This window comes from Dendrobates tinctorius, unplaced genomic scaffold (genome assembly GCF_039654945.1).
Source record: "Dendrobates tinctorius isolate UK_male_01 unplaced genomic scaffold, ASM3965494v1 ptg000020l, whole genome shotgun sequence".
Lineage (NCBI taxonomy): Eukaryota > Metazoa > Chordata > Amphibia > Anura > Dendrobatidae > Dendrobates > Dendrobates tinctorius.
Genome location: NW_027361688.1, coordinates 18,820,001 through 18,838,873, shown reverse-complemented (window position 1 = coordinate 18,838,873; position 18,873 = coordinate 18,820,001). Strand labels below are relative to the sequence as shown.

The 18,873-nt window shown below is 48.3% G+C and overlaps 1 protein-coding gene across 2 annotated transcripts in view; it reads left to right on the top strand.

The window, feature by feature from the left end:
• Nucleotides 1-18,873, top strand: part of ABTB3 (ankyrin repeat and BTB domain containing 3) — a 197,622-nt gene that overhangs the window by 172,542 nt on the left and 6,207 nt on the right. For both annotated transcript variants that reach the window (XM_073567817.1, XM_073567816.1), the window contains 5 exons: nucleotides 4,344-4,449; nucleotides 6,424-6,526; nucleotides 6,751-6,832; nucleotides 8,930-8,998; nucleotides 9,238-9,351. In XM_073567817.1, coding sequence (XP_073423918.1) covers nucleotides 4,344-4,449; nucleotides 6,424-6,526; nucleotides 6,751-6,832; nucleotides 8,930-8,998; nucleotides 9,238-9,351 — 474 coding nt within the window. The remainder of the gene's footprint in view (nucleotides 1-4,343; nucleotides 4,450-6,423; nucleotides 6,527-6,750; nucleotides 6,833-8,929; nucleotides 8,999-9,237; nucleotides 9,352-18,873) is intronic.

Here is an 18,873-nt window from a genome sequence, read left to right as displayed (position 1 = left end):
TACTAAAGACCCAAGAGAGGAAAGGATACTAAAGACCCAAGAGAGGAAAGGATACTAAAGACCCAAGAGATGAAAGGATACTAAAGACCCAAGAGAGGAAAGGATGCTAAAGACCCACGAGAGGAAAGGATACTAAAGACCCATGAGAGGAAAGGATGCTAAAGACCCAAGAGAGGAAAGGATACTAAAGACCCACGAGAGGAAAGGATGCTAAAGACCCAAGAGAGGAAAGGATACTAAAGACTCAAGAGAGGAAAGGATACTAAAGACTCAAGAGAGGAAAGGATACTAAAGACCCAAGAGATGAAAGGATACTAAAGACTCAAGAGAGGAAAGGATACTAAAGACCCAAGAGAGGAAAGGATCCTAAAGACTCAAGAGAGGAAAGCATACTAAAGACCCAAGAGAGGAAAGGATACTAAAGACTCAAGAGAGGAAAGGATACTAAAGACCCAAGAGCTGAAAGGATACTAAAGACCCAAGAGAGGAAAGGATACTAAAGACCCACGAGAGGAAAGGATACTAAAGACCCAAGAGAGGAAAGGATACTAAAGACCTACGAGAGGAAAGGATACTAAAGACCCAAGAGAGGAAAGGATGCTAAAGACCCAAGAGAGGAAAGGATACTAAAGACCTACGAGAGGAAAGGATACTAAAGACCCAAGAGAGGAAAGGATACTAAAGACCCAAGAGAGGAAAGGATACTAAAGACTCAAGAGAGGAAAGGATACTAAAGACCCAAGAGATGAAAGGATACTAAAGACTCAAGAGAGGAAAGGATACTAAAGACCTATGAGAGGAAAGGATACTAAAGACCCAAGAGAGGAAAGCATACTAAAGACCCAAGAGAGGAAAGGATACTAAAGACTCAAGAGAGGAAAGGATACTAAAGACCCAAGAGATGAAAGGATACTAAAGACCCAAGAGAGGAAAGGATGCTAAAGACCAACGAGAGGAAAGGATACTAAAGACCCAAGAGAGGAAAGGATACTAAAGACCTACGAGAGGAAAGGATACTAAAGACCCAAGAGAGGAAAGGATGCTAAAGACCCAAGAGAGGAAAGGATACTAAAGACCTACGAGAGGAAAGGATGCTAAAGACCCAAGAGAGGAAAGGATACTAAAGACCCACGAGAGGAAAGGATGCTAAAGACCCAAGAGAGGAAAGGATACTAAAGACCTACGAGAGGAAAGGATACTAAAGACCCAAGAGAGGAAAGGATACTAAAGACCTACGAGAGGAAAGGATACTAAAGACCCAAGAGAGGAAAGGATACTAAAAACTCAAGAGAGGACAGGATACTAAAAACTCAAGAGAGGAAAGGATACTAAAGACCCAAGAGATGAAAGGATACTAAAGACTCAAGAGAGGAAAGGATACTAAAGACCCAAGAGAGGAAAGGATACTAAAGACCCAAGAGATGAAAGGATACTAAAGACTCAAGAGAGGAAAGCATACTAAAGACCCAAGAGAGGAAAGGATACTAAAGACTCAAGAGAGGAAAGGATACTAAAGACTCAAGAGAGGAAAGGATACTAAAGACCCAAGAGATGAAAGGATACTAAAGACTCAAGAGAGGAAAGGATACTAAAGACCCAAGAGAGGAAAGGATCCTAAAGACTCAAGAGAGGAAAGCATACTAAAGACCCAAGAGAGGAAAGGATACTAAAGACTCAAGAGAGGAAAGGATACTAAAGACCCAAGAGCTGAAAGGATACTAAATACTCACAAGAGGAAAGGATGCTAAAGACCCACAAGAAGAAAGGATACTAAAGACCACACGAGAGGAAAGGATACTAAAGACTCAAGAGAGGAAAGGATACTAAAGACTCAAGAGAGGAAAGGATACTAAATAAGCACCAGAGGAAAGGATACTAAATTACTATCAGAGAAAAGGATAATAAAGACCTACCAGAAGAAATGTTACTGAGGTCAAAATAAAGGCCTACCAGAAGAAATATTACTGAAGGTCCACCAGAATAAAGGATACTAAAGGTCCACCAGAGTAAAGCATACTAAAGGTCCACCTAAGGAAAGGATACTAAATGTCCATCACTGGAAAGGATACTAAAGGACCTCCAAAGAAAAGGAGAATAAAGGACCACCAGAGGAAAGGATACTGAAGAACCAACAGGGGCAGTGGTATGGAAGGCCCACCAGAGGCAGTGATAACAAAGGCCCACCAGAGGCAGTGATAACGGAGGCTCACCTGAGTCAGTGATAACGAAGGCCCACCTGAGGCAGTGATAACGAAGGCCCACCTGAGGCAGTGATAACGAAGGCCCACCTGAAGCAGTGATAATGAAAGCCCACCTTAGACAGTAATACTGAAGGCCCACCAGAGGCAGTGGTATGGAAGGCCCACCTGAGGCAGTGATTGTGAAGGCCCACCTGAGGCAGTGATACTGAAGGCCCACCAGAGGCAGTGGTATGGAAGGCACACCAGAGGCAATGATACAGAAGGAGCAATAGAGGCAGTGATACTGAGAGCCCACCAGAGGCAGTGATACTGAAGGCCAACTAGAGGCAGTGATACTGAGAGCCCACCAGAGGCAGTGTGATACTGAAGGCTCACTAGACGCAGTGATACTGGAGGCCAACTAGAGGCAGTGATTCAACAGGTCCACTAGAGGCAGTGATAATAAGGGCATAGTAAGCAGAGAAAACAATGAAGTAGATCAAACAGAGGAAATCATCCTGGAGGGCAATGCTCTATCCACATAGGGCAAGTGTATTTGTACATTTGTCACTAGTATATAATACTAGTATATAATACTTACAAACACTTGTATTGGTAAGTGGGGAAAACCACAACCTACCTGGAAATGCTCACTTTTGGTTAGGGTTTATGGGACTGAATCTGAAAAATAAGAACAGTCCTGGAAAATTTGGGACTGTTGGCGGCTATGCTGTAGGATATTTTAAAAATGAAATTATTAATAAAAAGGGATCTACTCCACTGGCTGCTTCAGGTTGTCTACTGATGATCATCCTGTGCCTTGTTATATGTAGCCAAAGTGCAAGCCATGGGCCATCACATGGACCAACCCAACCCTCGGAACTCAACCAAAGACCGTGTCTGGGCTAAAGAACCACATGGACAAGGGAGTTGAACAATGTCTCAAGTCTTACATTTCCAAAATAAATAATTTGTGTCATCTTTGCCATGACTAGTGGATAATGGTCGTCTTAGATAGGAAATATTCAACCCACAACTTGGACATTATGTGTTTTAATTATGTGAATTCTACCTATCAAGTCACCATTACCTTAGATTGATTTAGGCAGGAATGGCTGACCTTCTAATGCGTGAGAAGGTGTCCTGACTTCCCACCAACTCTCAGATATCAAGAGGAAGAAGCATTGGGCATGTTGGATCTCATTACGCCTGATCCTTTGCTGTTTAGATACATAAGCCACTAGTGCAGTCTGATATTGGGTTGTCCCCCTTTGTAAGTGAATGGGTGGATTGGAAGAAATAGATGTTGGTCGAATGAGCTGACAACTATCTTCTGGTTCTGAGTTCCTACTGAATATTTATTGACCTCGATGGTGGTTCTTCTCACCTGCTCCCTTCGAATTCCTACTGAATATTGGAGACCACGATGGTGGTTCTTCTCACCTGCTCCCTTCGAATTCCTACTGAATATTGGAGACCACGATGGTGGTTCTTCTCACCTGCTCCCTTCGAATTCCTACTGAATATTGGAGACCACGATGGTGGTTCTTCTCACCTGCTCCCTTCGAATTCCTACTGAATATTGGAGACCACGATGGTGGTTCTTCTCACCTGCTCCCTTCGAATTCCTACTGAATATTGGAGACCACGATGGTGGTTCTTCTCACCTGCTCCCTTCGAATTCCTACTGAATATTGGAGACCACGATGGTGGTTCTTCTCACCTGCTTCCTTCAAATCATGCTGTACCTCACCTACAAGTCAGGAATCGTTCTTGGCATAAAGTTGGCAGGAAGAACCCACTGGTTGACTTTCAACTTGGCCTTCGTAGTGTAAGATTACGGGACAAGAAGAAGGTCAACTTAACCGAGGCAAACAATTTAAGGTACAATTTCATGTTTAAAATACAAAATCACAAAAATTAAGTCATCGGGATTAAATATCTTAAACGGCGTGTCTCCACAGAGAACTTTTTCAGAAAACTTTACTAGAGGTTATTTAACTGATCCAATCACGTCACAATCAACATAAGCTGGGGCTAAAATCCAAGGGGAATCTCAGTTTACGACCTCCTGACAATTCAATCTTCTGATATATCTCCATAAAATGCAGGTCAAAATGAATAATGTTTTGTGTAATAGATGTGGTCTCCTCTTCGTTACAGAACGAGGTCATCAGCCAGCAGTTGGCCGTCATCTTCAGCCAGTGCTACGGCCCTTACCCCATCCCCAAGCTGACAGAGATAAAGCGCAAGCAGACGTCCCGGCTGGGTAAGTGTTCACCAACTTATAACTTAGCCATGTTTCTTGTGCCTTGGGCATATGGCGGAATGTTTCTCCTTGTGGATGGCACCAATCTGGTGTAAGGAGACTTAAAGGCCATGCAATACTCCTTTGAGAATTTACGGTAATTTGCAGTCCTAAAAGTCTATATTGAACATTTAACAAGCTTTGCCACATGACTTAGACAGGATAAAAACAAACAAACAAACCAGATTATTCATTTACTGACGTGTTTCAGAGTGTTTACCCCTCATCAGTACAAAACAGGAGATCTGATTTGGCTAGGTGAAAGGCCTCTGACATAGGGTATAACGTTTCTCTAGTCCTTTTCCTATAAAGCTGTTAACTCTCCACAAGGAAAAACGTTCCCCACTTAAATCCCTTGTCAGAGTCCTCTCAAACTGCCAAATACGATCTCCGGCTTTGCCCTGATGAGTGGCAAAACCCCCAAAACACGTGTCAAAAAATGGAGAGGCTGGTTAGCCTTTTTATCCTGCTGTAAAGCTCAATAAAGGGTTGATATTGACTTTTAGGATGGCTACCCCAATAGGTAGCGCTACAGTTCTAGTTCTATTTGCATATCTCGTGTACTGGTTACACTAACAATAAAAAAAAAATGAAAGAAATGCAGATAAACCGATGAACCAACCGGGCTCTTGTAGCTCATTTGTAGTCTACACCATGTGTAATACGTCTCCGTACTTTTACATTATGCCTGCTACGCCCGGCTGGAACATTTGCTCCATAATGCAGATCTCATTTATATTGATAGGCGGCTTTTTCAAAGATTCTTACAATGACAGGCGGAATTTAATTGATGTTGGAGGGCTGTATTTACTAATCAGAAAGATCTGCCGAATATAGGAAGAACTTCCATATATAAGTCTTGTCCATCCAGACGAATACAGAGACTTTGATCTACCACCACTATTCTTAGGAATTGCTCTGTAGAAGTGAGGATTATTGATCCGGTATTGATTCACCTCACTTCAGGTGAGTGGCGGTACAATTTATGGATGAAAGCCGCAAAAGGAGAGGAAGAAAAAGACAAGTTCTTCTTTGGCTTTGGTGATGACCCAAAGTTTGTGATGTCAACTCAAAAAGCATGGCGGTGTCGGGTACATTTTTCGCTATAGGGTCAGTTTGGAGGACCAGAAAGTTGTATACCCCTATATATGGTGGCTTTTTACTACCTCTTGAGTCCTTCTCTCTCATTCTTGCCGAATGGCCACATTTGGTCGTTATCCATTTATGATTGGAGTGGTCATGACCATGTCATGGTCATGACCACTCCGTTCACACATAGGCCCTCTGTTCTCAGCACCTACACCCCCCATGATCATTCGTTTATTATCCAGTTTTGGATAGGTGGGACAACCCCTTTATTTTTCTTTCGGACTGTTGGGATTTTTCATTGCCTCACCCAATCTTGGGGGGTACGCCATCTTGCCTAAGGGACAGATTTCAATACTTTTTGTTCTTGACCATGCTTGTGATACCGTCAGGAGTGTAGGCACCATAAATGAGCCCACGTGTCTCATGTGGAACCCTGGAAGAGAGGAGGACAATTGCAGATTGTTTCATCCCCCACCTCAATAAGTAGTGAAAATTTGAGGACCCCACAGTCGTAAAAGATGAAAATTTATACGGGGAAACAACAGGACTTTGTGTCACAGGTGGGTTAAACTGGGATGACATCAAGCAGCTCTTCAAAGGGTCTTCATTGCTTTGGAGCAAAACCTTTAGAAACAGCGCCACTCTTGTCCATGGGCTGGGTCTGGTATTGCAGTGTATTCCCAATCCAGCGAGTCTGAGCTGCAATACCAGGTACGGCCAACAGACAAGAGTGGCGCCATTTCTGGAAGAAAAAAAATCCAATCTTTTGATTAATTCAGGACATTTTAATTAGAAGATCCCCCATGCCACAAATAATCATTTTCTTGTTCTTTCGTTTCTTTGTAGATCCTCACTTCCTTAATAACAAAGAAATGTCGGATGTCACCTTTATTGTGGAAGGAAGACCCTTCTACGCACACAAAGTGCTGCTATTCACAGCATCCCCAAGGTAAAAAAAAAGGAGAGATGTAAAAAGGGCCAGCGCTAAAAGGAAGCCGGAAAGATTTTGAATGCAGCTTGGGATGTGACTAGAGCATAAAACATATTGTAACACCCTGGAGCAATAACCGACCAATCAGATGCAATAAAATTGCAGCCAATGTTACATTTCTTGAGTATTTTGGTATAATTTCTTGCTTTATGAATTATTTAAATTCTTTTTTTTTTTTCAAGGTTTAAAGCTCTTCTCACAAACAAGTCGACGGCAGAAAACAGCTGCATCGAAATCAACTATGTGAAGTATCACATCTTTCAGGTATGTGAGCATGCGAGAAATAATGTGTGCGGGCAAAAAATTACAGAATGGACACTTGTGTGCTTTATTTATTAAATCCTTATAATAAACCACCACTAGATGGAGCTCACTGCATAGGATTTTAGAGGGGGTATGTAACTGTGTACCCTGAGCTCCCTCTAGTGGTGGCTTCAGGCAACCAGAATTTTATAATGATGAAAGCTCTAGAAATTCAGTGGCCCCCTTCACTCTTGGACCACTGTCTGTAAACGTGTCTCGCCAAACATGACAATTCAAAATGTGAGAAATTAGTAATATCCATACAAATGTAAATTTTAAAGGGTTACAAAAATTTAAAGGGTGTTTTTTGCCATCTTCATTAATGGGTATTGTCGGATAGTGCTTGTGAATACAAGCCATTTTGCAGTTTACATCTCGTTAAAATTTTCAACCGTTCTTGAGATATTAACATTTTCCTTTTGTTTATAACTCGTTACTTTGGAGACCGACCACCGCTGCTAGACAGTAGAACTTGCATAGCACTTTCAAACTCTTTTCAGTTAAGATTGTTAGCACAGTTTGGAAGCTGGCCAGGATCACTGTTACCTTCTAATCCCAGCCACTGCTTACAAACTAAAAAAACAGCGATGGTTGGACTCCTAGGCAACGAGCTGTGAACAAAAGAAAAGTTTGAATATCTAAAGAATGGCTGCAAATTTTAATTAGCAGTGAATTGCAAAAGTGCTTGTTTTTATGAGCACTGTCCGACGCAATATCCATCTAGGAAGGTGAAAAATAACCCTTTAAGGAATAACTTTACAAACCTGGCAACAGCAATGGTCGGTCTCCTAGGCAACGCGCTGTAAACAACAGAAAATTGTGAATATCTCAAGAACGGCTGCAAATTTTAATTAGCAGTAAATTGCAAAAGTGCTTGTTTTTACAAGCACTATCTGATAGAATATTCATCTATGAAGATGAGAATAACCCTTTAAGGAATAAATTTAGCAGTGGTGTCCTGATAATTCTAGCGTTAGGGTAGCACTCGAGGGTCCACAGCCTCTTAGTCACTTACCACACTTCAAACAGGGATTATTACAGTCAAAGTGATTGGAAAGAAGCCTGTGAGCTTTACCGCCCAGGGGTCCGGATCACTGACGATGTGAGCACACTGACTGCCGTACACTGGATTCCTCTATATTTGGCTGCGTTTTATTGTAAAGAACATTTTGACGTTTTAATGTAAGATTTACTTTAATATAATTTGACATATCAGGTTACAATGGTTTATGAATCATGCACGTCCTATTAATAATACCGCATAGTCTGAGCAGCCGGCATCAATTATGTATTATGCAAAATCCCCACTGAAGTCCGGGATTAATACAGCCATCCCTGCAGAATACATTTTGATAGCCAGACCCAGACTCCAGTATATCATCCCCCCCATTGTTCCTCTGTTACTCTTCCAGGAAATGTCTGACGAAAGTGAGCAGGGGTTACTATTCCCCATGTACAGTAGGCGTATCCCCAACATTGACAGCAGCTCCTCAAAACGGCGCCACTCCTGTCCACAGGGCATGCCTGGTATTGCAACTCTCACCCATTTAAATGAATGAGGCTAAGCTGCAATACCAGATATGGCCTGTGGACCTGGGTGGCGCTGTTTTCATACTTTTTTTAATGTTAAAGGGGTATTCTCATGTCCAAAATCCTATCCCAGTATGTATTAGGTGTAGTAATAATAGTAATATTAGCAAGTACCTCCAATTAGAAAAGTAGTATAGTTCTTCTGATAAGCTACGTCACTTACCACATGCGCAGGGCATTGCAGTAGTTTTAGGAGTCCAACTAACTGTTATTATATCAGTGGTTGTCCCCATTAATACCTATGCTACTGCAGTGCCATGCACATGGGGTAAATGACATAGCTAATCAGAAGAACTATACTAAGTTTCTAATTGGAGGTATTTGCTAATATTATTATTATTACACCTATTGTACATTGGAATTGGATCTTGGAGATGGGAATATCCCTTTAAGTCATGACTTTTACAGATCAGTCTGTTAAAAATAAGCAGTGATTTTGTTATAATGTGTCTGTTTTTGTCTCTGCAGCTGGTCATGCAGTACCTGTACTGTGGCGGCACAGAATCACTCCTCATTAAAAATAATGAGATCATGGAGGTAAGAGGCGCATTGTCGGTAGTCCTCGATAGTAGACCGTTTAGTCGCAGCTGATAAGTCAGACGTGGCGCCATCGCCGTGTCAATGTCCTAATGATTGTTACTTCGGTGTTGATGACGTATGTACCGCGTTTGGTCTCAGTCCTATTGCATGAAATCAGTTTATTCACACTGCGATTCTGCCTATCCTGCCCTGAATTCCTCGCCCACCCGCTGCTGCTCTTTCTCCCTCTCTCGCAGCTGCTCTCTGCCAGCAAGTTCTTTCACCTGGAAGCTCTGCAGCGTCACTGTGAGATCATCTGTGCGAAAAGCATCAACACGGAGAACTGCGTGGATATCTATAACCATGCCAAGGTACGGGAAACCCCGGCGGGGAAGGAGGTTATAGGGGGCTCTGGGCTGCTGTTATAGGGGGGCTCCAGACCACACATCTAGACTACTGTTATAGGGGGCTCCAGACTACACACCCAGACTGCTGTTATAGGGGGCTCCAGACTGCACATCCAGTCTGCTGTTATAGGGGGCTCCAGACTAAGCATCCAGACTGCTGTTATAGGGGGGCTCCAGGCTACACACCCAGACTGCTGTTATAGGGGGCTCCAGACTACACATCCAGACTGCTGTTATAGGGGGGCTCCAGACTACACATCCAGACTGCTGTTGTAGGGGGCTCCAGACTACACACCCAGACTGCTGTTATATGGGGCTCCAGACTACACATTCAGACTGCTGTTATAGGGGGCTCCAGACTACACGTCCAGACTGCTGTTATAGGGGGCTCCAGACTACACATTCAGACTGCTGTTATAGGGGGCTCCAGACCACACATCCAGACTGCTGTTATAGGGGGCTCCAGACTACACATCCAGACTGCTGTTATAGGGGGCTCCAGACTACACATTCAGACTGCTGTTATAGGGGGCTCCAGACCACACATCCAGACTGCTGTTATAGGGGGCTCCAGACTACACATCCAGACTGGTGTTATAGGGGGCTCCAGACTACACATCCAGACTGCTGTTATAGGGGGCTCCAGACTACACATCCAGAGTGCTGTTATAGGGGGCTCCAGACTACACATCCAGACTGCTGTTATAGGGGGGCTCCAGACTACACATCCAGACTGCTGTTATAGGGGGCTCCAGACTACACGCCCAGACTGCTGTTATAGGGGGCTCCAGACTACACATCCAGACTGCTGTTATAGGGGGCTCCAGACCACACATCCAGACTGCTGTTATAGGGGGCTCCAGACTACACGTCCAGACTGCTGTTATAGGGGGCTCCAGACTACACATCCAGACTGCTGTTATAGGGGGCTCCAGACCACACATCCAGAGTGCTGTTATAGTGGGCTCCAGACTACACGTCCAGACTGCTGTTTTAGGGGGGCTCCAGACCACACATCCAGACTGCTGTTATAGGGGGCTCCAGACTACACGTCCAGACTGCTGTTATAGGGGGCTCCAGACTACACATCCAGACTGCTGTTATAGGGGGCTCCAGACCACACATCCAGAGTGCTGTTATAGTGGGCTCCAGACTACACGTCCAGACTGCTGTTTTAGGGGGGCTCCAGACTGCACATCCAGATTGCTGTTATAGGGGGCTCCAGACTACACATCCAGACTGCTGTTATAGGGGGCTCCAGACTACACATCCAGACTGCTGTTATAGGGGGCTCCAGACTGCACATCCAGACTGCTGTTATAGGGGGCTCCAGACCACACATCCAGAGTGCTGTTATAAGGGGCTCCAGACTACACGTCCAGACTGCTGTTTTAGGGGGGCTCCAGACTGCACATCCAGACTGCTGTTATAGGGGGCTCCAGGGGGCTCCAGACCACACATCCAGACTGCTGTTATAGGGGGCTCCAGACTACACGTCCAGACTGCTGTTATAGGGGGCTCCAGACTACACATCCAGACTGCTGTTATAGGGGGCTCCAGACCACACATCCAGAGTGCTGTTATAGTGGGCTCCAGACTGCACGTCCAGACTGCTGTTTTAGGGGGGCTCCAGACTGCACATCCAGACTGCTGTTATAGGGGGCTCCAGACTACACATCCAGACTGCTGTTATAGGGGGCTCCAGACTACACATCCAGACTGCTGTTATAGGGGGCTCCAGACTACACGTCCAGACTGCTGTTATAGGGGGCTCCAGACTACACATCCAGACTGCTGTTATAGGGGGCTCCAGACCACACATCCAGACTGCTGTTATAGGGGGCTCCAGACTACACATCCAGACTGCTGTTATAGGGGGCTCCAGACTACACATCCAGACTGCTGTTATAGGGGGCTCCAGACTACACATCCAGACTGCTGTTATAGGGGGCTCCAGACTACACATCCAGACTGCTGTTATAGGGGGGCTCCAGACTACACATCCAGACTGCTGTTGTAGGGGGCTCCAGACTACACACCCAGACTGCTGTTATATGGGGCTCCAGACTACACATTCAGACTGCTGTTATAGGGGGCTCCAGACTACACGTCCAGACTGCTGTTATAGGGGGCTCCAGACTACACATTCAGACTGCTGTTATAGGGGGCTCCAGACCACACATCCAGACTGCTGTTATAGGGGGCTCCAGACTACACATCCAGACTGCTGTTATAGGGGGCTCCAGACTACACATTCAGACTGCTGTTATAGGGGGCTCCAGACCACACATCCAGACTGCTGTTATAGGGGGCTCCAGACTACACATCCAGACTGGTGTTATAGGGGGCTCCAGACTACACATCCAGACTGCTGTTATAGGGGGCTCCAGACTACACATCCAGAGTGCTGTTATAGGGGGCTCCAGACTACACATCCAGACTGCTGTTATAGGGGGGCTCCAGACTACACATCCAGACTGCTGTTATAGGGGGCTCCAGACTACACGCCCAGACTGCTGTTATAGGGGGCTCCAGACTACACATCCAGACTGCTGTTATAGGGGGCTCCAGACCACACATCCAGACTGCTGTTATAGGGGGCTCCAGACTACACGTCCAGACTGCTGTTATAGGGGGCTCCAGACTACACATCCAGACTGCTGTTATAGGGGGCTCCAGACCACACATCCAGAGTGCTGTTATAGTGGGCTCCAGACTACACGTCCAGACTGCTGTTTTAGGGGGGCTCCAGACCACACATCCAGACTGCTGTTATAGGGGGCTCCAGACTACACGTCCAGACTGCTGTTATAGGGGGCTCCAGACTACACATCCAGACTGCTGTTATAGGGGGCTCCAGACCACACATCCAGAGTGCTGTTATAGTGGGCTCCAGACTACACGTCCAGACTGCTGTTTTAGGGGGGCTCCAGACTGCACATCCAGATTGCTGTTATAGGGGGCTCCAGACTACACATCCAGACTGCTGTTATAGGGGGCTCCAGACTACACATCCAGACTGCTGTTATAGGGGGCTCCAGACTGCACATCCAGACTGCTGTTATAGGGGGCTCCAGACCACACATCCAGAGTGCTGTTATAAGGGGCTCCAGACTACACGTCCAGACTGCTGTTTTAGGGGGGCTCCAGACTGCACATCCAGACTGCTGTTATAGGGGGCTCCAGGGGGCTCCAGACCACACATCCAGACTGCTGTTATAGGGGGCTCCAGACTACACGTCCAGACTGCTGTTATAGGGGGCTCCAGACTACACATCCAGACTGCTGTTATAGGGGGCTCCAGACCACACATCCAGAGTGCTGTTATAGTGGGCTCCAGACTGCACGTCCAGACTGCTGTTTTAGGGGGGCTCCAGACTGCACATCCAGACTGCTGTTATAGGGGGCTCCAGACTACACATCCAGACTGCTGTTATAGGGGGCTCCAGACTACACATCCAGACTGCTGTTATAGGGGGCTCCAGACTACACATCCAGAGTGCTGTTATAGGGGGCTCCAGACTACACATCCAGACTGCTGTTATAGGGGGGCTCCAGACTACACATCCAGACTGCTGTTATAGGGGGCTCCAGACTACACGCCCAGACTGCTGTTATAGGGGGCTCCAGACTACACATCCAGACTGCTGTTATAGGGGGCTCCAGACCACACATCCAGACTGCTGTTATAGGGGGCTCCAGACTACACGTCCAGACTGCTGTTATAGGGGGCTCCAGACTACACATCCAGACTGCTGTTATAGGGGGCTCCAGACCACACATCCAGAGTGCTGTTATAGTGGGCTCCAGACTACACGTCCAGACTGCTGTTTTAGGGGGGCTCCAGACCACACATCCAGACTGCTGTTATAGGGGGCTCCAGACTACACGTCCAGACTGCTGTTATAGGGGGCTCCAGACTACACATCCAGACTGCTGTTATAGGGGGCTCCAGACCACACATCCAGAGTGCTGTTATAGTGGGCTCCAGACTACACGTCCAGACTGCTGTTTTAGGGGGGCTCCAGACTGCACATCCAGATTGCTGTTATAGGGGGCTCCAGACTACACATCCAGACTGCTGTTATAGGGGGCTCCAGACTACACATCCAGACTGCTGTTATAGGGGGCTCCAGACTACACATCCAGACTGCTGTTATAGGGGGCTCCAGACCACACATCCAGAGTGCTGTTATAAGGGGCTCCAGACTACACGTCCAGACTGCTGTTTTAGGGGGGCTCCAGACTGCACATCCAGACTGCTGTTATAGGGGGCTCCAGGGGGCTCCAGACCACACATCCAGACTGCTGTTATAGGGGGCTCCAGACTACACGTCCAGACTGCTGTTATAGGGGGCTCCAGACTACACATCCAGACTGCTGTTATAGGGGGCTCCAGACCACACATCCAGAGTGCTGTTATAGTGGGCTCCAGACTGCACGTCCAGACTGCTGTTTTAGGGGGGCTCCAGACTGCACATCCAGACTGCTGTTATAGGGGGCTCCAGACTACACATCCAGACTGCTGTTATAGGGGGCTCCAGACTACACATCCAGACTGCTGTTATAGGGGGCTCCAGACTACACGTCCAGACTGCTGTTATAGGGGGCTCCAGACTACACATCCAGACTGCTGTTATAGGGGGCTCCAGACCACACATCCAGACTGCTGTTATAGGGGGCTCCAGACTACACATCCAGACTGCTGTTATAGGGGGCTCCAGACTACACATCCAGACTGCTGGTATAGGGGGCTCCAGACTACACATCCAGACTGCTGTTATAGGGGGCTCCAGACTACATATCCAGACTGCTGTTATTGGGGGGCTCCAGACTACACATCCAGACTGCTGTTATAGGGGGCTCCAGACTACACATCCAGACTGCTGTTATAGGGGGCTCCAGACTACACGTCCAGACTACTGTTATAGGGGGGCTCCAGACTACACGTCCAGACTGCTGTTATAGGGGGGCTCCAGACTACACGTCCAGACTGCTGTTATAGGGGGCTCCAGACTACACATCCAGACTGCTGTTATAGGGGGCTCCAGACTACACATCCAGACTGCTGTTATAGGGGGGCTCCAGACTACACATCCAGACTGCTGTTGTAGGGGGCTCCAGACTACACACCCAGACTGCTGTTATATGGGGCTCCAGACAACACATTCAGACTGCTGTTATAGGGGGCTCCAGACTACACGTCCAGACTGCTGTTATAGGGGGCTCCAGACTACACATCCAGACTGCTGTTATAGGGGGCTCCAGACTACACATCCAGACTGCTGGTATAGGGGGCTCCAGACTACACATCCAGACTGCTGTTATAGGGGGCTCCAGACTACATATCCAGACTGCTGTTATTGGGGGGCTCCAGACTACACATCCAGACTGCTGTTATAGGGGGCTCCAGACTACACGTCCAGACTACTGTTATAGGGGGGCTCCAGACTACACGTCCAGACTGCTGTTATAGGGGGCTCCAGACTACACGTCCAGACTGCTGTTATAGGGGGGCTCCAGACTACACGTCCAGACTGCTGTTATAGGGGGCTCCAGACTACACATCCAGACTGCTGTTATAGGGGGCTCCAGACTACACATCCAGACTGCTGTTATAGGGGGGCTCCAGACTACACATCCAGACTGCTGTTGTAGGGGGCTCCAGACTACACACCCAGACTGCTGTTATATGGGGCTCCAGACAACACATTCAGACTGCTGTTATAGGGGACTCCAGACTACACGTCCAGACTGCTGTTATAGGGGGCTCCAGACTACACGTCCAGACTGCTGTTATAGGGGGCTCCAGACTACACATCCAGACTGCTGTTATAGGGGGCTCCAGACCACACATCCAGACTGCTGTTATAGGGGGCTCCAGACTACACATCCAGACTGCTGTTATAGGGGGCTCCAGACTACACATCCAGACTGCTGGTATAGGGGGCTCCAGACTACACATCCAGACTGCTGTTATAGGGGGCTCCAGACTACATATCCAGACTGCTGTTATTGGGGGGCTCCAGACTACACATCCAGACTGCTGTTATAGGGGGCTCCAGACTACACGTCCAGACTACTGTTATAGGGGGGCTCCAGACTACACGTCCAGACTGCTGTTATAGGGGGCTCCAGACTACACGTCCAGACTGCTGTTATAGGGGGGCTCCAGACTACACGTCCAGACTGCTGTTATAGGGGGCTCCAGACTACACGTCCAGACTGCTGTTATAGGGGGCTCCAGACTACACATCCAGACTGCTGTTATAGGGGGGCTCCAGACTACACATCCAGACTGCTGTTGTAGGGGGCTCCAGACTACACACCCAGACTGCTGTTATATGGGGCTCCAGACAACACATTCAGACTGCTGTTATAGGGGGCTCCAGACTACACGTCCAGACTGCTGTTATAGGGGGCTCCAGACTACACATTCAGACTGCTGTTATAGGGGGCTCCAGACCACACATCCAGACTGCTGTTATAGGGGGCTCCAGACTACACATCCAGACTGCTGTTATAGGGGGCTCCAGACTACACATTCAGACTGCTGTTATAGGGGGCTCCAGACCACACATCCAGACTGCTGTTATAGGGGGCTCCAGACTACACATCCAGACTGGTGTTATAGGGGGCTCCAGACTACACATCCAGACTGCTGTTATAGGGGGCTCCAGACTACACATCCAGACTGCTGTTATAGGGGGCTCCAGACAACACATTCAGACTGCTGTTATAGGGGGCTCCAGACTACACGTCCAGACTGCTGTTATAGGGGGCTCCAGACTACACATTCAGACTGCTGTTATAGGGGGCTCCAGACCACACATCCAGACTGCTGTTATAGGGGGCTCCAGACTACACATCCAGACTGCTGTTATAGGGGGCTCCAGACTACACATTCAGACTGCTGTTATAGGGGGCTCCAGACCACACATCCAGACTGCTGTTATAGGGGGCTCCAGACTACACATCCAGACTGGTGTTATAGGGGGCTCCAGACTACACATCCAGACTGCTGTTATAGGGGGCTCCAGACTACACATCCAGACTGCTGTTATAGGGGGCTCCAGACTACACATCCAGACTGCTGTTATAGGGGGGCTCCAGACTACACATCCAGACTGCTGTTATAGGGGGCTCCAGACTACACGTCCAGACTGCTGTTATAGGGGGCTCCAGACTACACATCCAGACTGCTGTTATAGGGGGCTCCAGACCACACATCCAGACTGCTGTTATAGGGGGCTCCAGACTACACGTCCAGACTGCTGTTATAGGGGGCTCCAGACTACACATCCAGACTGCTGTTATAGGGGGCTCCAGACCACACATCCAGAGTGCTGTTATAGTGGGCTCCAGACTACACGTCCAGACTGCTGTTTTAGGGGGGCTCCAGACTGCACATCCAGATTGCTGTTATAGGGGGCTCCAGACTACACATCCAGACTGCTGTTATAGGGGGCTCCAGACTACACATCCAGACTGCTGTTATAGGGGGCTCCAGACCACACATCTAGACTGCTGTTATAGGGGGCTCCAGACTACACGTCCAGACTGCTGTTATAGGGGGCTCCAGACTACACATCCAGACTGCTGTTATAGGGGGCTCCAGACCACACATCCAGAGTGCTGTTATAGGGGGCTCCAGACTACACGTCCAGACTGCTGTTTTAGGGGGGCTCCAGACTGCACATCCAGACTGCTGTTATAGGGGGCTCCAGGGGGCTCCAGACCACACATCCAGACTGCTGTTATAGGGGGCTCCAGACTACACGTCCAGACTGCTGTTCTAGGGGGCTCCAGACTACACATCCAGACTGCTGTTATAGGGGGCTCCAGACCACACATCCAGAGTGCTGTTATAGTGGGCTCCAGACTACACGTCCAGACTGCTGTTTTAGGGGGGCTCCAGACTGCACATCCAGACTGCTGTTATAGGGGGCTCCAGACTACACATCCAGACTGCTGTTATAGGGGGCTCCAGACTACACATCCAGACTGCTGTTATAGAGGGCTCCAGACCACACATCCAGACTGCTGTTATAGGGGGCTCCAGACTACACGTCCAGACTGCTGTTATAGGGGGCTCCAGACTACACATCCAGACTGCTGTTATAGGGGGCTCCAGACCACACATCCAGACTGCTGTTATAGGGGGCTCCAGACTACACGTCCAGACTGCTGTTTTAGGGGGGCTCCAGACTGCACATCCAGGCTGCTGTTATAGGGGGGCTCCAGGGGGCTCCAGACCACACATCCAGACTGCTGTTATAGGGGGCTCCAGACTACACATCCAGACTGCTGTTATAGGGGGCTCCAGACCACACATCCAGACTGCTGTTATAGGGGGCTCCAGACTACACGTCCAGACTGCTGTTTTAGGGGGCTCCAGACTACACATCCAGACTGCTGTTATAGGGGGCTCCAGACCACACATCCAGAGTGCTGTTATAGTGGGCTCCAGACTACACGTCCAGACTGCTGTTTTAGGGGGGCTCCAGACTGCACATCCAGACTGCTGTTATAGGGGGCTCCAGACTACACATCCAGACTGCTGTTATAGGGGGCTCCAGACTACACATCCAGACTGCTGTTATAGAGGGCTCCAGACCACACATCCAGACTGCTGTTATAGGGGGCTCCAGACTACACGTCCAGACTGCTGTTATAGGGGGCTCCAGACTACACATCCAGACTGCTGTTATAGGGGGCTCCAGACCACACATCCAGACTGCTGTTATAGGGGGCTCCAGACTACACGTCCAGACTGCTGTTTTAGGGGGGGCTCCAGACTGCACATCCAGGCTGCTGTTATAGGGGGGCTCCAGGGGGCTCCAGACCACACATCCAGACTGCTGTTATAGGGGGCTCCAGACTACACATCCAGACTGCTGTTATAGGGGGCTCCAGACTACACATCCAGACTGCTGTTATAGGGGGCTCCAGACTACACATCCAGACTGCTGTTACAGGGGGCTCCAGACTACACATCCAGACTGCTGTTATAGGGGGCTCCAGACTACACATCCAGACTGCTGTTATAGGGGGCTCCAGACTACACATCCAGACTGCTGTTATAGGGGGCTCCAGACTACACATCCAGACTGCTTTTATAGGGGGCTCCAGACTACACCTCCAGACTGCTGTTATAGAGGGCTCCAGACTACACGTCCAGACTGCTGTTATAGGGGGGCTCCAGACTACACATCCAGACTGCTGTTATAGGGGGCTCCAGACTACACGTCCAGACTGCTGTTATAGGGGGGCTCCAGACTACACGTCCAGACTGCTGTTATAGGGGGCTCCAGACTACACATCCAGACTGCTGTTATAGGGGGCTCCAGACTACACATCCAGACTGCTGTTATAGGGGGCTCCAGACTACACATCCAGACTGCTGTTATAGGGGGCTCCAGACTACACATCCAGACTGCTGTTATAGGGGGCTCCAGACCACACATCCAGAGTACTGTTATAGGG